This window comes from Rattus rattus, chromosome 3 (assembly GCF_011064425.1).
Source record: "Rattus rattus isolate New Zealand chromosome 3, Rrattus_CSIRO_v1, whole genome shotgun sequence".
In the NCBI taxonomy this organism is placed as follows: domain Eukaryota; kingdom Metazoa; phylum Chordata; class Mammalia; order Rodentia; family Muridae; genus Rattus; species Rattus rattus.
In genome coordinates this window covers 42,795,317-42,818,460 of record NC_046156.1, presented here as the reverse complement: position 1 = coordinate 42,818,460, position 23,144 = coordinate 42,795,317, and the positions used below count along the sequence as shown (strand labels likewise).

General features: G+C 42.5%; 1 protein-coding gene across 1 annotated transcript in view; it reads right to left on the bottom strand.

Moving 5' to 3' along the window:
- Positions 1–842: 842 nt before the first annotated feature.
- The window catches only part of Palmd (palmdelphin), a 51,642-nt gene continuing 29,340 nt past the window's right edge, over positions 843–23,144 (bottom strand). The window contains exons 4-8 of the mRNA XM_032897417.1: positions 10,524–10,638; positions 10,348–10,381; positions 10,120–10,230; positions 5,666–6,766; positions 843–1,215 (exon numbers count right to left, since the gene is read on the bottom strand). Of these exons, the coding sequence (XP_032753308.1) occupies positions 1,172–1,215; positions 5,666–6,766; positions 10,120–10,230; positions 10,348–10,381; positions 10,524–10,638 (1,405 nt within the window). The 3' untranslated portion in view covers positions 843–1,171. The remainder of the gene's footprint in view (positions 1,216–5,665; positions 6,767–10,119; positions 10,231–10,347; positions 10,382–10,523; positions 10,639–23,144) is intronic.

The window sequence follows — 23,144 nt, the reverse complement described above, 5'->3', positions numbered from 1 at the left end:
GAGAGATAAGATAATCATTGGCACAGAATTATTCTCTTTCAAATCAGGATTGAATGTCTTGGAAGAATGGTTATGAATGGCATGTTATGCATGTCGTGTGTGTGTGTGTGTGTGTGTGTGTGTGTGTGTGTGTGTGTGTGTGCGTGCGCATGCACACTAATATATGTATGTGGTGTCTGGAGAACCATCTAGAGTGTTATCCTCAGGAACACCATTGACCTCCTTTGGAAAGGCCTTTCTAGACTGGAGCTCACCAATTAGGTCATGCTGACAGACCAATGAGCTCCAGGGATCCTCCCATGTCTGTCTGTCTGTCTGTGTCTCTCTTCCCCCCCCCAGCACCACCATGCACAACATTTTTACATGGACTCTGGGGGTTGAGCTCTTGCTTGCAAATCAGTCACTTTTACCAGCTGAAACCCCCACCCCCTCAAATCCTTCTTCCTAGTTTTAATGTGAAGATTCTAACTTATTCACCTGGACCATGACTGTGCTCTTTCAGAATCTGGGCAGCTCTTTCCTAGCGCCCTTAAGCTGTTAGCATTAATCGCACCTCGAACTGAGTTAAAGAGAGGATGAGGCTTGAGGAAGAATGAATAAGCCTGTTGTCCTCTGGAACATCTTGTGCTTTAGCAAGATAACCGACCCGGGCACACGCAGAGCAGAAGCACAGTTGTTCTATGCACCTTGTGGATGTGTGCAAGCTCTCTAGAGTCTCAACTGAGCCAACTGAATCGATCCTTGGCAGGAGCGCGTGCGGTGTGTCAGTGTGACGGTGGATGTCTTGGGATGCACCTCTTATGATTTTGCATCAGCTTACATTACGACATCAGTTAAGACAGTCAAGGTATTTTAAATAACTTTATTCTTAAATTTAACAAGCTCTTATTAGAAATGCTTTGGTATCAACACAATAAAAATATACTGGTTCCCCTGACCCCACTGAGTCATGTCAAGTAACTGGAAAAGTTAGCATTTGTCGTCCCCAGCTTTTTTGGGGTGGGGATTTTCTCCCCACAAATAATGACTACTATTTATTTATGTGGCTTACTACGGGTATAATTATATAGTTTTGGACTTTAAGAACAAGAAATCAAAGTATTCAGAAGAGTCGTTTTCAGGCATTTCTTGGCTTCTTCTTCAGAGGTTACTCTGGTGGGCACAATGGCTCTCAGATCACCTTTTTCCCCAGCTTGGCCATTCTTATCCTTAAAGCTGTAGATTAAAGTAAAAAAAAAAAGTGCAAGTTATAAAAGAATCACAGTTTTTACTCTAAATGACCATTTCATAGAAGGCAGGAAAGTTTAGGACATACCTCAGATGGTTTTATCCAACAGCGTGAGCATTGTTTTAGTAGCGTAAAGAGACAGCAGAGACAATGAACTATGGTTAACTTAGGGCAGGTGTAGGTTCAGAACAGGGAGGAGCCTATGTCTACAAAGGTCAGAGAAATGAGCAGAGCAAACACAGTACAGGCTGATGGTGTGCATGTGCACTATCAGCACACACACACATATATATGTATATGTATGTATATATATATATATATATACACACACACACACATATATGTATTCCTTTACGTCAATGTCTATCTTTTGTCCATATCCTTAGCTTTGTACCACTGAACAAAAAGATACTCATACTTACAATATGATTCGTGATTAAAATTAAAAATGTTATCATTAAGCTTGGGTGTCTAAAGGCTCTCTGATCTTTGGATATGCAACGATGAGGAACAAATCTATAGATTAAATGAGATGAACTAATAATTAAGCGTTAGTGTCTAATTATGCTTTTGAATGGCAGGTGTATCTTTGAGTGGGCTCTACGGATGATGAAGCACTTTCAAGATGTGGTGGAATTGATCGTACTCATTTGGCGTTCTGGTGCTATGACTTTTACTGAGGGTCTTTGAGTATAGCTGCCTTGTCATGTTCTAAACGTTGTAAGATGCTTTCAAGGCATTGAGCAAATGATCATATTAATTATGTAATATTACATTTATGTATAAATTGACCAAAGAAGTGGCCATTTAGCTAATTGTACAATTTTGTCTCAATGAAACAATAAAAGAAGACATGTTTTTTTCCATCTCTGTGCCAAACATTCATTACCCATCAACCAGAGCAATTGTCCTATCTTCAGAAGGCCTTTTACAAAAATATGAGAAGGCATCGGGACTTGCCACTGTCATGAGGTCATTTTCATTGCCATGCTCCCCCTGAGATGAGGTTAAAAGCATCGCTTTCACTAGAAAGTGACAAGGAAAGTCACTTCTAACTGCAAGACCAAGACTAATCCTTTATGTTCAGGCTGTTTTGAGAGAATTTCCTTTGCTCAGTCAGCAGGATGGGTGGGCTCTGTTGCTGGAAGCTTCTGGGCGGTAACCTCTGAGCAGGAACCTGCAGTCCCACAGCAGAACAAGGAGGCAAGGCTTCATGAGGGGCTGCTCTTGGGTTTTGTGGCCCCTTGCATTACCAATGCCGAGAGCAAGCAGGGATAAGGGATTGCTTAAAGGTCTGTCTTAAGGTAGGGATAAAACCCTATTTCCTACAGTTATGCTCCGCCTTGAGAGTCCTTAGAGTCCTCCCCGGGTCCAAGGCCATGCAGTGAAGTCAGTGCTAGGATCCCTTTCTCCAAGCCTTTGGCAGTATTAATTCCAGGTAGAAGTGTGGAGGGAGAGCATGCCCAGTCAGTACAAGAATGCTCCCCCGAATAGTGTGCCCTCAGTTCTCCTCTTGACCCCTCTTTTCTGCTCCTCTCTGATCCCAGTCTTGATTTCCTCCAACTACTCAGACTCAGTTTTAGCTGCTTAAACTTGGTGGGAGAGGGATTTGTGTTTCACGCTCCGTCTCCCTTGATCCCTACTGGCCGTTTCTGAATCAATTGTGTGTGAACGTTCCAGAGCTTAAGCTATTCTGCCTCTTCATCCCAAAGTACCATTGATATCTCCCCGACATCAAGAGCTTAGTATCTGCATCTCACAGAGCTGAGCCGGAACAAGAATGGGTGTGTGAGGTCTGTCAAAGAAAGCAAGCCGTGTAGTCGCTGCTGTTGGGGGTACTGTGATCTCATGGGAAGCTTACTGAAGCCATGTAATAGTGGGTGTGTCCGGGCCATATCATGCTTAGACAAGCAGATAGACATAAGATTACCTAAACATTTCTGTCGTGTTTCACAGTGTTCAAAATTTTACTAAAATATACTGTTGTTAGACTATCCGTGCTGGACTAGTTTCCACTTGCATCCATTTTTTTTTCAAGTGAGAATCTCTCTCTCTCTCTCTCTCTCTCTCTCTCTCTCTCTGTGCGTGTGTGTGTGTGTTTGATGCACGAACTGAATGTATGCTGCACACAGGAGGCCAAAGCAGGACATCAGGTGGCCTTATCTAGTAACCATGCCTTGTTGCCTGGGAACAGAGTCTTTCCTTGAAGCAGAAACTTATCCTTGAGGCTAGACTGGGTGGCCAGTAGACTGCTGGATCTGCCTATGTCTGGTCCTGCAATGGTGGTGTTACAGACATTTTTTATATGGGTGGTTGGAATTCAAACTCATGTCCCTATTTTGTAGAATAAGTGCTCTTACCCATTGGGCTATCTTCCCCATTCCTAAGCATGGCTCTTGAGATAGATTTTGATGAGCATATTTACAACAAATGAAAACAGACAATTCCTAATTGAGGCTACCATAACCATTAGTATTTAATAGGAATTCTGAACTATAATAAAGGATTGACTTAAATTGTGGGTCTTTAAGAATTGTTGCATTTCTCTCTCTCTCTATGTATATGTGTATGTATGTATGTATGCATGCATGTATGTACGTATGTATGCATGTATGTGTGTATTTGAAGTTGAGAATGTACTTATGAAATGGAAGTACATAGGTAGTTATGTTCTCAGTGTACATAGTCGGCCCCTGAAAGCATTGATAAAATCTGATTGTCTTTATTTTTAAAACTCATTCAAACTACGCTGTAATCTCTGTGATGTATTGGAAGGCAGAGATGTATTAGAATATCACAGTGAAGGGTAAGGAATTTGAAGCATTCTCTTCACAAGATACTTAGTTTGATATCACAAGACTTTGTATTGTTACTGTGGAATAGGTTTTCCTGTTTTCACAATTTTATTTCAGTAGCATGATTAGTGTTGTCTGGAAATGTTAGTCACTTCCTGTCATTTTCTTGGGGTAAATGTGTTAATGTGGTTAGGGAAGAAGGGGTAGGGGGTGTTTGAAGGAGCTGGCTAGAATCCAGCATCAAAACAGGGAGTTTTTGTTTTTGTTTTCCTTTACAGTGGGGTTGTGCCAATATTTCAGACCATAAATAGAGCGATCCCTTTCTCTATGTTTACACGCATTGTTTTAAGAACGAACATTTCTTAAAATTCAAAGGAAACGTTTGTCCAGCAAACAAAGCCAATTCTCCAAAAGGAAAGGAACTGAGTATCTGCAGCTCCCCGTTGTGGGGGAACATTACTCCAGATTCTGAGGCAGACACATGAGGGAACATTTCCCAAGAGCATAGAAATTCTTCAGATATCCTGATTAAACTTATGATGGGCTCACCTAACTTAAGGATTTAAAAGAATGGAAGAATATTCTTATCATGGTGTTATTAGCAAAACAAGGTTGGGCTTATGAGGAAGAAGTATCTTGGATTGTACAGGTCCTGACACACTGCTACAAACCTACCAGGCTCTACTTGCTTGGATGACCGGTACTTAATAGCTATTGCTTTTTAATGGTTATTCTTCAATTAGCAACATTTAAAATTACTTTCCATTGCTAACGTTTAGAACCTGTGCATTTGTGTAATTTGACTTAGATTTTAGCTAAGATAAACCCAGATATTTTAATTGTTTTTGTCAGATTCTTATTCATTTTTTCTATAAATGAGAACAGTTCTCTATATCTGAGCGATAAGAAGGAATTTGAAATCGAGGAGCTGTCAGCTTGTAGAAAAAGTGTTACAGTTACTTTTCATTCAATGTTAAAATAGCTCTAGATACAAAGCCATAAAAAGTCACAGAGATTGTGAAATGCAGCTATATAGAAAAGAGAAAAAAAAAACTACACCAAGTTGGAGAAGACCATGAAAAATTGAGTCGTAGATGATGCAAGATAAAATTTTTAAAGTGTAGAAAATTAAAGAACCAAAGTTAATAAACCTATAAAAGTGTAGAGAAAGGATATATAGCAGAGCAATAAAAGGCAAAGAAAATAGCATGTGTCTTCTATTTCCTTGTAAAATTAAGGCTACTTGTTAACTTATGTGTAAAATGTAAGTCACAGAGAGGCACAGGACAGTAGTTGTCATTGGATTCTGCTGCGAAAAGTCTGTTTCTGATGATCAGCACATTCATTAGCGACCCCAATTTTTTCACATATGGTATTGCTCCCTCCCAGAAGACACATTTCCAGTAGCTAAAGGCAGCCAAATGCAATATTAAAACCAAGCAAGACGGAGTTTCCGCTTTTGTTATCGTTTGGTGTGACTTACTTTGCTGGGCTGATAATAATTCGGATCAGCGTTAATAAAAGCTGTCCAGTGCGTATTAGTTTCTGAGGTGGTCACAGGCGCTGCAAGTCAGAGCATTCATTAACAGAGAAGACTGTCACATGAGTAAGCAGCAGTGGCATGCCTTGTCATTTTTATTACCTGTTAAAGAAGGATCCTCAGTCCCATCTCCAGCTCCTGGAACACCCAGGGGAGAGTGCCGGGCAGGGGTGCCTAAGCGCTCTTCTTGCTCTTTCAGAGATATGGAATTTTTGTGGGGAGATTTATGGTTTGTGTTTTCATGAGGGCTAACTTCCGATCTCTTCCTAGGAAGTGGGGTTGGTTTGGCTGGCTGATAAACCTGACTACAGGGAGCTACGGGATGGTAGGATGGATTCTCAGCCTGTCCTTCATCATCCTCCGCCTCGTCATCAATCACGACCAGCTCGGCATGGATGACCCCGTCGTAGCCCGTCAGAAGCTTCTTTTCTTCCTCATTCTCATCTGCCTGCTGGTACCCCATGAAAATCATCGTTACAGGTTCTGTGTCATCCACATCAGGAGGCAGAGAATGAACGATGTTATATCTGACGTCTGCCTCCTCCTGGCAAATGGGTGAAGAACACTGGGGTCCTGATTTCCCAGGGCTCGCTCTGCTGGGGCTCAGTTCCGTCCTCGGAGAAACTTCATATTCGTTCTGCCTGATGCTGGATTCTTCCCAAGGACTTGGCATCCTCTTTTGCTGGGTGTGGACCATCTCTTCCACTTGCTGAACCTTTGATCGGGGCTGAGGTGTTGGCCGAGTGGGGCTGGTATGAGCCAGACCGTTGCTTCTCCTCTCGGAGAGCCCGTCGGTCATACCGTGCACAGATTCGCTCTCATGGTGGCCCAGTCCGTTAGCTTTCATCATTACCATCCTTTCTTGAGAATTTGGTCCAGGGCTTATTACTCTTTCTCTCTGTGGGGTCATAGGCCTGCAAAACGGATTGGCATACACGGGCTCATGGTACTCTGTGGGTGATTTAGAGTTCCTCTCGGAGGCTTGTCTCAGGAGATCTTCCACTTCGACTGGTGCGAGGCCATCAGTGCCATTGTAGGCTGTGTTCTGATTGGAGCTGACTGCGTAGACTGATTTCTGCCGGTCCTCATACACCTTTATTCCGGTGCTTTTAAAGTCATCGGATGGGAGAGGTATTGAAGACAGAACCACGCTCTCTCCAGTCTTCAAATCTTTTTCAACTTTAATTTCCATGGCGTACAAAGCTGTTAAAAGACAAATTTAACACACGGTTTAGCCTCCCCTTTTCTCTTATAAAAGAATTTGTTTACTCTTACACCCTTTGATAGTCTTTTATATGACATTTAAAAACTTCTAACCCAGTGCTGGTGGCGCACACCTTTAATCCCAGCACTCAGGAGGCAGAGGCAGGTGAATCTCTGTGAGTTCAAGGCCAGCCTGATCTACAGAGCAAGTTCTAGGATAGCCAGGGCTACACAGAGAAACCCTGTCTCAAAAAAGAAAAACAAACCCCATATGTAGCAGAGGATGGCCTTGTTGGACATCAGTGGGAGGAGAGGCCCTTGGTCCTGTGAAGGCTGGATGCCCCAGTGTAGGAGAAGGCCAGGGTGGGGAGGTAGGGGTGGGTGGGGGAGCACCCTCAGAGAAGCAGGGGGATGGGGATGGGATAGGGGGGGTTTCAGGAGGGGAGACTGGGAGGGTGATAACATTTGAAAAATATCCAATAAAAAAAAAGAAAAACAAACCAAAGCAACAAAACCTCCAACCATCCCCCAATCCTCCTGATTTGGGTGCTGGAGAGATGACTCTACAGGAAGGCCTGAGCTACATTACCGGCACCCATGTGAGGAGGTCCACAACCTCTATAACTCCACATCCAGGGAATCCTTCTGGCCCTTGGAGGGCACCTGAATGAATGTGGTACACACACCCACACACACACACACACACACACACACACACCCCACACCCGCACACCCACACACACACACACACACACACACACACACACACACACACACACACAGACACAAGACACAGCACACACACACACACACTCCCCTCCACCCACACACACCTCACCACACACAACCACACACACACACACACATCACACACACACACACACACACACATCACACACACACACATCACACACACACATCACACACCACACACACACACACACACACACCACACACGCTCTCTCTCCCACACACACCCTCTCTCTCTCTCTCCCTCTCTCTCCCACACACACACACACACACACCCCCCCCCCACACCACACACACAGACACACACTCCATCCATCTTTAATTTTTTTTCTGGTTTTACCAACTAATTCTGAGACAACCGACTCTGTGTAACATGGTGCCTTAGGAAGTGTAGCATCTTGGAAAAATAGTTTGAAGGAGTCAGTAGGAGAAATGATCCACGGAGTTGGTATTTTCACAGGGAACCAAAAGATACCTCTCTCCATTCAAGAGAAGTGACCAGCCAGACTCACACCCTTTCGTTTACTTATTAAGGAGAACCTCTCCCCTCTTTACTTAGGAAGAACCCCACAGTGTAGGCTGCAACAGGTAACGTGTGTAATTTGTTTAGCTACACGCTGTTGGGAGCTCAGCTGTCCTCTGACGCTGCAAAGTACTCTAAGGTCTTCGCCGTGTGGAGGAAGCTAAGACGTGGCTGGCACTAGTAGTGGAGAATCCCGGTCCTGTCTCTTTTTAAAAATTAAAGAAAAAAACCCCTTTATTTTATGTGTATGGCTATTTTGCCATTATTTATGTATATCTGTGCACCATTTATATGCCAGGTCCCCGAGGAAGCTAGAGAAGGGCTTCCGATCCCCTGGAACTTGGGCCACAGATATTTGTGAGCTGTCACGTGGCTGCTGGGAATTGAACCCGGGTCATCTGCAAGAACAGCCATTGGTCTTAATTGCTGACCCCTCCCTCCAGCCACCTCCTTTTTATCGTCCTAATTTAATACCACTTTTAAGTAGATGGATGGCTTAACATAGAGCAATGTGAACTGTACCGGAGGTGACTGGCGAAGGCGGGGGCAGGGGATGGAGGGGATGGGAGGTGCAGAGGGTTGAAGTCTGTCTCATGGCCCAGGCAGGAGCTCCACGGCTGGAATTTTAACAGGTGAGGGAACAGCATTCTTTGTAGGGCTGGAATGCATCAGAGCTTGCATTTGGTTTATTTTCCTATAGCTCATCTTGCATTTCTTGTCTCCTCCGTTGCCTGATGTCTTGTAGTTTTCCCTGGGTAGCCAATTAAATCTGCAAGATCCCTGCCTCACATCTCTGCCCCAGTTTTCTGCATCATACTCCCTAAATGGTTAATTTGGTGAATACCTACCATGACCTAAGTGAGAGTGGGGTATAGGATTTATTCACTAAATGCCTGTTGAGTGAATACAGGCTGCTCCCTGCAGACAGAATAGCTTCTTCTTCAATTCTAAAATCCAACGTTTCCCTCTGTGGCCAAACCTTCACTTTCCCAGAGGCTTTAAAGCATTTGTTTTATGAAAATCATTATCCCGTGAAGATAAATAATGCCTAACCGTCCCTAGAAGACATTTTTCCACTTAAAAAATATTTTAGTTACTCAATATCTACTGGACGAGATTTTTGAGCAGAGAAGTTTTAAAGCGTTTCTTGCCTGTCTCAGGCCTCATCTTCCTTGTTCCTGGCTATTTCGGTCAGGAGCAAAATGCATGGAATAAATGCTCCCCTTCATTATCCCTAACTGTGAGAGCCCTACAGTCTGTGCCATAGCCCTGGAACTTTGTTCAATGGGCCTTTGCCTAAAGTGGAAGCATAACCAAGTTGTGAGGATTTACTATAATAAAACCTGAAATTGAGGGGGCCAAGGATATGGCTTAGTGGGTAAAAACATTTGCTATCTGAGGACTCGAGTTCAATCTGAGAAGCCAACATTTAAAAAAAAGTAAGCCATATATGATGATATCTACCTGCAGAGATAGGAGAATTGGATTGATAGCAGGAGATAGCCTGCAGTATGCTGTACATGGGCAGACACAAGAGAACCCCTGCCTCAAACAAAGGAGGAAGGGAGAACTGGCCCTTGAAAGTTGTTCTTTGACATCTATATAAATACTGTGGCCCATGTGCATCCACAGTCACACACACCACACACATACACATACACACATATATACATAATGCATACAACACATACACAATAATACAATGCATACATAATGCATTCATAACATACAAAATACATAGAACACATACAATACATACATAACACATACAATACATACATAAGACATACAATAAATAATAAGACATACAGTTTATACATACATAACAGATAAATAAATACAAACATAATCAGACAGTACACACACATACATACATAATACATACGATACATACATAATATATAACATACAACACACAGAGAACATATACAATACATACATACATATATACATACTACAGACACACACACACAGACACACACACACACACACACACACACACACACACACACACACACACACACACACATCTTAAAGGCACCTGAAATGAACATGCTGTTGACCGCAGGTTCTCACATACCTTTTCTGTTTTGTTCATCATCTGACTCTTCATTTCTTTCCTTTCTTAATCGGGAAGGTATGTAGGAACTTGGAAGGTCAGGGATATTAGCATAGATGTCCTTGATTGACTCTGTAAAGTTGGTATGAATTCAAAATACATGTAAGATATTTATAATGGTGAAACAAGGCCAGTGATTTTATGAAAATTACCTCGCTTCGACCTGAAACAGGCTTCTTAAAAACATACCTTCTGGGATTTCTTCCTTTTCCACCTTCACAGACTGAAAGATAAAAGATTTCCACGATGAACTTAGTTTAAATTAAAATAAAAACACACGTATAGAAATACTTTGGAGAATTATGAAGTATAGTGTTTGTGGGTTCTTCTGAGGGAATCGTAGTTTCAAGCTGAGGTACACTCACTCTTATTATGTCTTCTGTGGTCCTCTCAATAGACTTCAGCTTCTTTAGAATTGCCTCTTCATTGGCTGAGATTTGCAGTTCTGCCTTTTCAAGATCTTGGATCTCTTTCTCAAGCCTGACGTGAAAAAAAAGGATAGATTTCTTAATGCTGACTGCGGTACACACAGGGGTCTCAGATGGATCTTTCTCATATGCAGACTTAGGAGTGAGACATCTGCCAAGTATGTGGCATGGCCAAGCCTCCCAGTTTCACATCAGGTACCTAATGCACTGGAGGTTTCCAACACTTGAACAGTTCTTTTTTTCCCCCCATTTTATTAAATTGGGTATTTCTTATTTACATTTCAATTGTTATTCCCTTTTCTGGTTTCCAGGCCAACATCCCCCTAACCCCTGCCCCTCCCCTTCTATATGGGCTTCCCCTCCCCATCCTCCCCCATTATCGCCCTCCCCCCAACAATCACGTTCACTGGGGGTTCAGTCTTGGCAGGACCAAGGGCTTCCCCTTCTACTGGTGCTCTTACTAGGATATTCATTGCTACCTATGAGGTCAGAATCCAGGGTCAGTCCATGTATAGTCTTTGGGTAGTGGCTTAGTCCCTGGAAGCTCTGGTTGGTTGGCATTGTTGTTCATATGGGGTCTCGAGCCCCTTCAGCTCTTTCAGTCCTTTCTCTGATTCCTTCAACGGGGGTCCCGTTCTCAGTTCAGTGGTTTGCTGCTGGCATTCACCTATGTATTTGCCATATTCTGGCTGTGTCTCTCAGGAGAGATCTACATCTGGTTCCTGTCAGCCTGCACTTCTTTGCTTCATCCATCTTATCTAATTGGGTGGGTGTGTATGTATGGGCCACATGTGGGGCAGGCTCTGAATGGGTATTCCTTCTGCCTCTGTTCTAAACTTTGCCTTCCTATCCCCTCCTAAGGGTATTCTTGACTTGAACAGTTCTTAATCCAAGTCTGCTTACTTTTATTTTATTTAGTTTTACACAGGGACTTCTCAGATATCAAGGTTAATTTTGATGACATTGGATTAAATCAGTCTCCAGGACATTAATAGAGCAAACTGTCGGGCTTGTTCGGGAGGGTTATTCTGGGGAGATTTAACTGAGACGAAGAGACCCAGTATAGCAAGGACTGAGGACCCAGACCGAATAGAGACAGAAAAATGAAAGAGCTCACAGGGTACCATCTCTCTCTCTCTCTCTCTCTCTCTCTCTCTCTCTCTCTCTCTCTCTCTCTCTCTCCCCATCCCCCTCTCTCTCTGTCTTCAGTGTTATCAGCTGCTGCACGCTGCTCCTGCTTCTATCCCTCCTTGACGTTACAGACTACATCTCCTCAAGCCGTGAACCCCACACATCCTTTGCTCACTTGTCACAGGGATGAGAAGGCTAAGTAGCAACGTTTGTGAAGCATTTGCTCTTGGCCTCCTTTTCTTTGCTGCAATGGCTAAGGTTGCTTCCACACAAACTGGACTAATTTATTTCATAAAGAGCCTCTCTAGGCTGAGGGTGGCTGCACAGGCTTGATTGCAGAGCTCTGGAGGCTGAGGCAGGAAGACCGAAGCTTTGAGGCTAGCCTGAGGTACAAACAATGTGGTTTCAAAATCAGGGAGGGAGGGATGTGAGTTTGAGGCCAGTCTGGTCTACAGAGTGAATTCCAGGACAGCCAGGGCCACGCACAGAGAAACCCTGTCTCAAACAACCTCCATCCCTAAAAAAAGCCCAGACATAGTCTCACTGTGTAGCAGTTGACTGTCCTGCTGTATGAGACTCCCTGTGAAGACCATGCTGGTCTAGGACTCGCGGATATCTGCTGGCCTCAGCCTCCTGAGTGCTGAGATTAAAGGCGTGTGGCACCGCATCTGACCCTTGTACGTTCTAACATCAGAAACGACACCGTTTTAAGCTCCTTGAGCACCATGTCCTTTTCTGAGTAGGGCAAAGAGATGGACAAGTGGACAAAATCCTAGTCTAACAGTCTCATTTTCTGTGGTGTGATAGTAGGTGCGTATAGCCTGATGAGGCACAAAGGAACTGGCAGAGAGAGACACTTGTGGACTGTTACACATTCTCTGAACTCATATCAGCATTTGGATGAACTCCAGGAGCCTCTGCTCTGCATGATTCCACAGACCCTGACAGCTGCAGTCAGCAAGGCTGGCTCTTCCAGTCGTGAAACACGTGTAGTCTTTGCCAGCCACACTGAACTCGAAAGTCAGCGGCCTCGGAGGACTCCTGATCTGACATAACAGCTGGTCCAAGAGATACCAGCTGTGGATATTCATGTCGGCTGACATAATTGTCAGTTCGCTTGGCCTCCTTCTTGAAGATGGCCATGGGCCTGGCTGCTCCAGACTCTTAGGCCACCGTCTCACCTTTAAAAATCCAAGGGTGTGATTGCCTTGGCCATTCTGTTCATTGCTTTAACTCCGGGTCTGATGTTGATGCCGTCTCTGGGCATTTGTAGGTCATTTGTAGCTGAGGGAGTTTTCTTGAACATCATACAACTTCAAGTGAATTATAGTACCCCTGGTTTCTTAGACGATGGCTGCCATTAAAAACATTTCCTCCAGGTCCCATCTTCTCCTCAGCCGAATTGTAAAATGTGTGCTGGATTATGAAGTTGTGCCGCTCTACTCTGGTAGGGTGGGAAATGACTAAGAGCAGTAGATCTGGACGCTGTAGTCTTTGCTACACATTATAGTCAAATTCTTTAACCTCCACAAACCTCAGTTTCGAAATGAGCACAGCGAGAATAACAACACCTGTCTTGTTTCATTTGACGTTAGGTGAAGCTAGAAAAGACAGTGGTTTTGAAAGCCAGTTGAATGTGGCAGGTAGCAGGCCTAGGCCCATTCTTGAGAGGAAAAGCCCACTCACGGCTTTCCATAACACATCCTATCTTTGTCTCCTTTCACTACCCACTTAAGGATTTTCCTCCCAATGTGTGTGTTAGACACAGGGTGTAAAGGGGAACCTGGGTAGAAATGAAGGAGATTCAAAGGCTACGGAGCCTCTCGGGACCCCACTGTGGAATGAAAAGAAATGTAGGCTTGAATTCTGCTTCATCTGCCAACTTCCTGTGTGACCCTAGACTAATCACTGAGACTCATCTTTGTCTTCATTCATTCATGCGTGCACATTAAACTGTTCATTTAGCATACTCACTGTACCAGGAACTATTCTACATGGTATGGATATGATAGTAAAATTGGAGAGGTTGACATTCTAGCAGGAAACAGTGCTCGATACACAGGGCAGGGCGGTTGTTTTGTGAAAGGTCTGATATAAAATGTTACAGGTTTATAGTCTACATATGCTCTATGTTATTCATTCACTTATTTCCCCCTTATTTATGCTGCATAACACTTCTGTTCTGTGTGTGTGTGTGTGTGTGTGTGTGTGTGTGTGTGTGTGTAAAACATTCTTATTTTGCATTCATAAAAATACAGGTCAGGCTAGATGGACTTTAGACCATACTTTGCCAGCTCCTGCATTAGTAAATATACATATATGTCCATGTGTGTATGTTTGTATATGCACACACACCTAGTTACATGTATATTATACATTTAACAAGCATATGTGTATAAGCACATATCTATTTCTATATGAAAAATATTTCATAAAAAGCATAATAGATTACCAGGATTGAGGGCCCACAACATTGTCCTGGAGATGATGTCTTTTAAACAAATGTTGTTTGTGACAATGGATGAGTACAGAGAATAAAAATATGCTCCCTAGGGAACAGGGTACTTAAAAATCTTGAGGTAAAAGAAGAAAGAGTAAGGAGGAAAGAGGCAATAAATATGGGAAACATAGGTAGCAGGACTGTATAGGACCTTGGACATGGGAAGGTTTATGGATGGGGGTGGGGTGGGGACTATTGCTATATCACTTTCAGGAGCTAAGCAGGGTCAGGACTGTTTACTACTTGGATGGGAGACTGCACTGGAGAGAGAAGCATGGAGGTTAGTTGTCAGTAGTATGGATGAGGAGGTGGTTGTTGCTGAGAAAGTGAGAGACGATGAGGTCCTGAAAATATTTAAAAGGGAGAACTTCCAGAATTGAGAGTGAGAGAGAGAGAGAGAGAGAGATAGAGACACAGAGAGACAGAGACAGAGAGAGAGAGAAGAGAGAAACAGAGAGAGAGAGAGAGAGCCCAGAAAAAAACACACACACACAAACACACACACACGCACACACACACACACACACAGAGAGAGAGAGAGGGAGAGAGAGAGAGAGAGAGAGAGAGAGAGAGAGAGAGAGAGAGAGAGAGAGAGAGAGAGAGAGAGAGAGAGAGAGAGAGAGAGAGAGAGAGAGAGAGAGAGAGAGAGAGAGAGAGAGAGAGAGAGAGAGAGAGAGAGAGAGAGAGAGAGAGAGAGAGAGAGAGAGAGAGAGAGAGAGAGAGAGACAGAGAGAGAGACAGAGAGAGAGACAGAGAGAGAGACAGAGAGAGACAGAGAGAGAGAGAGAGAGACAGAGAGAGACAGAGAGAGACAGAGAGAGAGAGAGAGAGAGAGAGAGAGAGAGAGAGAGAGACAGAGAGAGAGAGAGAGAGAGAGAGACAGAGAGAGAGACAGAGAGAGAGACAGAGAGAGAGACAGAGAGAGAGGTGTCACCATTGTTAGGACCCAGGTAACTGGAAACCCACCAATGTAAGGGGTTGAACTGAGTTGGGAGGTGAAGGCAGGATACTGGTGATCTTGGTTAGATCTCAGTCAAGTGTGATACAAAGGTTCCTGACATGAGAGCCAGAGGAAGTCTGGCTTTGAAGACACCAATTTGGGAGTATGTATAGCTATGTGCATGGGTTTCAATTTCCTAGAAAGTGAACGGGATAGATAAAAATTCCAAGCTTGAGAGTGGCGCGCAGAGAGTGAAGGTGCTTCCTGCCAAGTCCTGATGACGGACTTCAATCTTTATGGTCCTAGGGAGGAAGGAAGAACTGACTCCTGAAGGCTGTCCTCTGACCTCACAGGGGCACCGCGGTACACGCAGACCCTACCACTCTCTAACAAGAAAATAAACATGTATTTTTTTTTTAAAATGCAAAGGCCTGGGCATTAACTAAGAAACAAAAGTAGCATACTCAGCAAACACTCATTCCTTCCTGTCTGCCTCTTTTTGATTCAGTTCTTAGTCTACCTGGCCAGTGTCATCCTGGCGAATCAGGACATGTGTTGGGTATTGTTTCCCTCTGAAGAAAGGGAAGAAGATAAGGCAATTCTATATGAGTCACATGAATTTTTTTAGACTAATATGAGGCTGGAGGCTTGCTGACCATCACAGTATTTTCTAATGAATGTTTATGAAATCTCTCCAGGCTTAGGGTAGAAGTCACATTACCAGGAGTCTTCAGTCTAATGATACACCAGGATGTTTGTGAGAACGAAACAAAAAACAATGCTTCCCACTCAGTTCTCATCTCCTTGTTTTCAACCAGGACAGTGAGGAAACACCTTGGTGATAATTACTTAGAAGCCTCTCCAAGGAAGAGCATGCCGATAGGGACCTTCTCCTGTAGTTTCCTCTGAACGCAAAACTCAGATTTTCTTACTGCATCTTGATTTCTCCCTTATATCTGTTGTTTATGGATACCGTGGAGAGATAAATGTTAGAGGCTCCTTTTTTTTTCCCCTTTGAAAGCTTCCTGAAAGATTGGATGTCTGCTTAGTGGTGGGAATCTAAAGGAGAATGACCAAGAATAAAGAACTAGAGATTCTCATAGTTGTTTTGCTTGCCTAGAATTCATCAGCTCCCGAGCGCTCAGAATCAACATGTCGCAGGGATGGCTACAAGCAGTGTGGGAACACAGTCAGTTCCTGCTCCATCCCTCGACACCCAAAGACGTCAAAGACGGCTTGATCAATGTCACATCCCATGTGCCACACGTTAACACAAGCTCTACTCTCACACAGAGAAGTGTGTCCCTTTTCATTTTGCTTACGTCTTGTATGACCAGCTTTTCTACCTTATTCATGGTTGCATAGATTATGTGTTAACTAAGCCTGCTTCCTCTTGGTGAAAGATCTCCTCCCTTGAAGACCTTTAAGAGTAGAGACCTTGCTCTTTCTGCTGGGTCTGAGAGCCCTTACTTTAGACGTTTGTCGTCAATCACTCACCTGACTCTGCAGCTCCTTCTCTTGAAGCCCTCCTCTCTCCCTAAAAGCCTAACAAGAGAAGGCCAACAATAGAAAGGGAGGCAGTCTGCTAATTGCTATTTTCAACACATCAGGTGTTTGGGAACCATTAAGGTATATGATAGAGTTACAACCCAAGGCAGGCACCTTGAACAGGCCTGGTAGAGTGGTTCTCAATGCTCCCTGGGACGTTTGTGAGGTCTGGAGATGCTTTTGGTTGTCACGTCTTGGGTACTGGAGTGCAATTGGAGCCTACTAAGCAGAAGTTTGGGATGCTGCTAAATATCCCACAATGCACAGAAACACTTATCGCATAAGACGATGCCTGATCGAGTGTGATCTTCCTGTTACGTGTCTTACGAAAGATGTGCTTATCACCCTGACTGGTGCTTTAAAATTTCCATCATTGCCTCTTCTCTTTTTGCTCCTTTCCAATATATATTCACGTGCATCTGTCTGCCCACCCCTCCCCATTCAATGGCTATGTAAGAACATATTTATTTCTGTTTTAAAGGTTAATTAATGTAGTGTTTACCTTAGGGCCTCAGGCCAAACCTCTTTCAAACAAATATTTAGCTAAGAGGAAGAAATCAGCTATTATAAATGAGGAATTGAGGGACTAGGGAGACGGCTCAATGGTTCAGAGCCCATGTTGCTCTCGCAGAGGAGTTTAGCTCCCCTCACCCTCACAGTGGTTCACAACCATCTGTAACTCCGCTTCCAGGGAATCCAATGATCTTATTTGACCTCTTTGAGTACAAGGCATGTACATGGCACATATCTATACATGCAAACTAACACACACACACACACACACACACACACACATAAAATAATGAAAGCAAATCTAAAAAACACTGAGATATCGAGAAGCTATATACGTGTGCATATGTACACATTTATATGAACATACATGTATCTATAGCTGTTTATTCCTATATCTGTATATATGTGCATATACATATTGCTGTATATGCATAATACACATAAGAGTTCATTTTCTTTTAAAGAAGAAAATCATACAGGAATGCTGACGGGGCAAACTGCAACCTTCACCTGGCTGCATTTCAGTGGATGGCTTAGAATTTCCTTAAGTGCTGCTCTCTGGTCTTTAGAAAGTATAACCTTTCAGAATGGGAACCGAGCTCCTTGAATTGCTGATTCAGTTTGGTGAGAGGGAGGCAACAGAGGGGAAAAAGTCTGCTTTCTGGTACCTTTGGGCTGTGAGGTGGGGCCTAATGGATGAGTCAGTATCTCTCTTAACTCCTGATGGTGGTCAGTCATCATGTGCCAATTTAGATAAGTAGAGTACTCGAGAAAGCATTCTCAGTGCTGTCCGTTACTGGAATCTTTCTTCTCCTCGTCTATTTGCTCATGGGGACAAGAGGGCCATTTCTAAGAGGTCCCAGGTGGCTTTCATTTCCTGCTCTGTGGTAAGAACCTCCCCTGATGATTGTGAGATAATAACCTCAATCCAATTCCAAGAAGAAAACTTAATTTTTTTTTTTGTCTTAGAGAAAAAGACTGCACTTACATCCTGGATATGTCAAGAAGAGGTTAATTCAGAAGGCAATTTTTCACAGCTAAGGGTCCATTTATCTCTTTCAGGCTTTTTTTTTTGGCACTAACAAGAACTAACAATTTGATGGAGTTCACCATTAGGAGCCAAACAGACTGGAACTCATGAGGCAAAAATAACCACCAGTTCACTTCAAAAGTTTATGGCCAAAACTTTTCAGTACTGGACATTTTAGTGATTAGAAAATGTTCAACAAGTGTTCTATATTGACAGTATAAACTATGGCCTAATTAATTCTTAATTCATAAGCCACCTATGAGTAGCTTTTTAGTTCCACTGAATATATGAGCAAGCAGGGCACCGGAATAGGCAAATGGTCCTGAGGTTCATAGGCGATATGAGGCCGGACAGAATTTGAAAGCGAATCTCTGCCTTCTCTTACTCTGTTAGCCACTGTGGAAATAAGTCTTAAAATTGAAAATTGATTTCTGTGAACGTTGATGTAACATTCATTTTGATAGGCAGTAAGAAAGGGATGTGTTATTGTTCATGGTAAGATAGTGAAGAGTGATATAGCCTCAGCTATCGGCACTATCTCATTCGATGGGATTTCACGGATGGCCCACTCATCAGACTGAGGAAGAGAAAAGTCCTTATTAAGGAGTTTCTCCTTCTGAAAACTTGTCCTTAAAAAATACTGTTCTAGATAGAAAAATTTAACAGTTCCCCAGTATCGTCGGCTTCACCAGAGTATTTTTTATAGTCTTTTAGTAAAATTTGGCAGAAAGAATATCCTAATCAAAGTTTTCCTTTCCCTTTTCCTTTTTTAAGTCAGGGTCTTGCTGTGTAGCAACTGCCTGGTCTGAACTTGCACATAGACCAAGATGGCCTTGAACTTTCAATAATCCTCTTGCTTTTTAATTTTCTAGTAGTAGGATTATAGATATGCACCACCATGCCTGGTTTGAATTATGATAACCTTATTACCCCTGCTGTCAAATCCATCTCTCAATTCTTTTTAGTAATACATTTCCATGAGTTTTATATGCCCCAGTGGATATCTGAAGGTAGACTAGATGTCCATTCTTTTGTGTATTTTGATGGCACACATGACTAATTCTTTCGCCCAGTAGGACATTAACAAGTATCCACAGCTTTCAGACCATTTTCTTAAAATAGGGCTGCTTGCCTTCTATTTACCTCTCCCACCTAATCTGGAATGCCATGGTGAATTGAGTGGTTTTGAGTATACTGTCAAGCATATACAAAGGGTCAAATGGGAAGGAGCAGACCGCTGTCCTTTCATTTTTAATGCTTAACAGTTAAGATTTTTCTGTGTGAGACTTTTAAATGTCACACCAAGCAACATTTAGGTTGACTCCTTTAAATCAAGGAAACCATTGTACTAACCATTGCACAGTTTCATGGGTGAGAAATCAAGATTTGACCCAATTTTGAGTTTCTGTCAATGAGCTGAAGAATTCTCCAGTAGTATTTTGCATTTTGGGTAATAAACTAGCAGAAAAAAGAAAAATAAGACTTTTCTACTAGTGATGGTTTATATGGACAGCTCATACAGTTTTGCTTAGTTACTTTTTAATTAGAAAAAATTAACAACATGGCTAAAATTTCTGATAAAGAACATTTTAAAATTTATTATTATAACTTTTATTATTAATTTTGTTTTTTTGAGATAAGTTTTTTTTTTCTGTGTAGCTCTGACTATCCTGGAGTTTGCTCTGTAGGACAGTCTGGCTTTGAATTCATAGAGATCCTCCTGTCTCTGCCTCCTGAGTGCTGGAATTAAAGCTATGCTCCACTACCAGATAATTTATTTATTTTTTAAATCAAAACTTATGAGTGAATCCCTCTGGAGGTTCAGTGGATGTTATTGTTTATACACAACTGATTACCTTGGTCAGATGATCTCTACTGGGGACATTGGTTACTAGTAAAGGGTCAAAGGTTAAAGATATGTTGTTCCAAACTAGATTTTCCCAATAAAATTGAGGCTATGGTCAAGGTACACTGGCTGTTGCTTTGCTGGTAATCTTAACATCCTGGATGAAAAGCAGAAATATTATTATGAATTTAAGGCTAGCCTGGGCTGTAATGTTAGACTTCCCATCTCAAAAAGGATGGGACAAACAAAAATATAATTGAGGGTATTTAAGCAAATCAAATAGGAGATTTAAAAATTATTTTATTTTTAACATTTGAGCACTGATAATTTTCACCAGATATTTAGCACCTTTACTAAGGATGTATTTATTTGTCAAAAAGACGATGCACATTGCACAGACATGTAAGTAAAGCCATGCATTGCTGAAGACCTACCTACCAGTGTAACAGTCACACGCTATGGGTCAAAGAATGAAAGGGCACTCATAATAGTGAGCATGCATTTTGCCTGGAGCTAGATCTGTTGTCTCTAATCCTGAGCGTTTAAGAACAGGGCAAGGAGCACGGCAAGGAACACAATGCGGCTTTCATATGTGTAGAACTTGAAAGGTAGCACAATGGTACGGAAGCAAATGTCAGTCTGAGGACTGGAAACAACAGATGCTTAAGAGAGCTAAATAATTTATCATCATAGGCAGACAGTTTGTGCAATGGTAAGCCCGGTCTTCTAATAAAACCCTGTAAATAGTCACAACTGTTGGATGGGCTGATGAGACTACCATGGTTTGCCACTGCCATTCAGACAGATGACATTAGGATACACTGAGTTCATAGAGAAGTCTACCAACCAGAGTAAGGTTTTGTTTTTTAAGAGTATTGCTCATTAGAGAATATACGAAACAAAACTGGTTTTTAAAGAGTCATTCATACCATGTGTAAGTTATTAAAGAAGTCATTTTCAAGTTAATGCCAATAAACACACACTGCAGGCTGGTGTGGCAAAAGGGACTTGGTTAGGTTTCTCAAATGATCTGGCAGGATAGAAGTGGACTGTGTAGATTTTAATTGGGGCATGTGGATAATCCAGTAGCACTTGCCAATCACTTAACGAGAGCAAAATAATTGCAACGATAATTCGATTTGATCTCTGCTTAGGTGTCCTGAGTTTCCCAAACGACTTTCAAGTACTGTTGAAGCTAGCATACTGTAAATTAACTCAAGATCACCCAGCCGTGATTTTGTTACCCCTCTCCACCACCTCCCACGGTTGTTAAAATTTAGGGGAGGGTCAGGTGTGATGGCTTTTGATTTCAGCACTAGGGAAAGAGAGGTGGGTGGGTCTCTGAGATTTCAAAATCAGCATGGTTTACATAGTAACTACCAGCAACAGCTACATATCTAAGGAGTAAGAGGAGGAAGAGGAGGAGGGAGAGGAGGAGGAGGAGGAAGAAGAGGAAGAGGAAGAGGAGGAAGAGAAGGGTTAGGGTAAGGTGAAGGAGAAAAGTGTTTATAGCAAACAAGCCATTTGAAACTATTCAATGATGTGGGAAAGGGTATTCAGGGATCTACATAGCTGTTAGCTTTTTCATTCAGAAATGACCACTGGCTTTGGGCCTTGTAGCCTTTAACATTTGTCCCTAATGGTGTCACAGAGTAGCTTCTATATTTTCTAAGTACTTCCATTTTACTTTGTTTCTTAGTTTTAATTGTTACTATTTGATTTCATGTAGATGATTTCTAACCACACCATGGCTGCTCTCTCAATGGATCACATCCAGAGACCTTCTAGGTCTGAGTGATCTAGTTGGCGTAACATACCTTTAATCTCACTGACTGGAACACAGACATGCCTTTAATAAACATGTTTAATCCCAAACAACGAAGGTAAAATTAGTTTGTAGAAGGAAGCAGCCATGTTTGAAAGTGATGTCTAATTGAGGGGCAGACATAATAACGAATCAGAGAAAGAGTTGACAGAATGAGTCAGAGATAGGATACACACAACTCTCATGAGAACAGACAGAAAGAGAGGCTATTTAAGAGCAGTGTAGGGAGAGCCACTTGGGAATTGGTTCAGTCAGCACAGTTTGTGCAATAAAGTTGGGTTCAGTTGTGTTTGTTCACAAGTTCCATTCAGTTTGTACAATTCATGTAGTGCAGGCCAGAAGAGGCAGTTGAAGCCAGAGAATAAGAAGGATTCAGAAGATTAGAACAAATTACCAGAGTTAGTGTGAGGCCAAGCAGAGCAATTCAGTGAGAAGCAGAGAAGAGCTAGTTTGCATCAGTCAGCTTGGAGAGGAGTTTGAGCCAGAACAGCTGAGTTGAACCAGCCAGCCAGAGTTCAGAAAGAACTGGTAAGGGTGAGTTTATTCAGCAGTAAGCTCCAAGATGACAATTACTTCTACAATTTCAAGAAGAGGGTTTATTATTTGAAGACCAACAATTATAAGTTTCTATCCGAACATAACATCTGATAACCAACTAGGGGCCAGTTCACTGTGAGTGGTCCAAATGAACTCAGCAATACTTGTCTGATGGCAGACAAAGGATTTGTTAAAAGGAGTACATGTGGTTCATGCAAGAGGTGGGTGTGGTTTGTCTTCGAGTTGCTAAATATTCCTTAAAAATAGAAAAGCCGGGTCCCCATGGCAGCACAGATCCTTCCTCTAATGCAATGTCTCTGCTTTTGAAGATTTTATTTTCTTATATTTTTGGTTGTGAGCCTAGCCTTTAACGGCTGAGCCATCTCTCCAGCCCGAAGATTTTATTTTCTATCACCAAGGTGTAGAGAAAAGATCCTTGAAGACAATCCACCTCCTGATCTTTTCTGTATGTGTTATTTTTAACCTCATCCAAGACAAAGAGATACACATACGTGCAAAGGCTCTGAAATTTGTGTTTTAAGGCATGGAATGCCATTTGATATGAGAAAATAAATGTAAAAATACTTTGAAAAGTTAAAGGATCTAAAGAGAGGCAAATACAGAAGCATGCATTTTCTGGGGGTTTTATGGCTCTGGAGTCACCTTCAGACGAGTGGAAGGCAAGTTC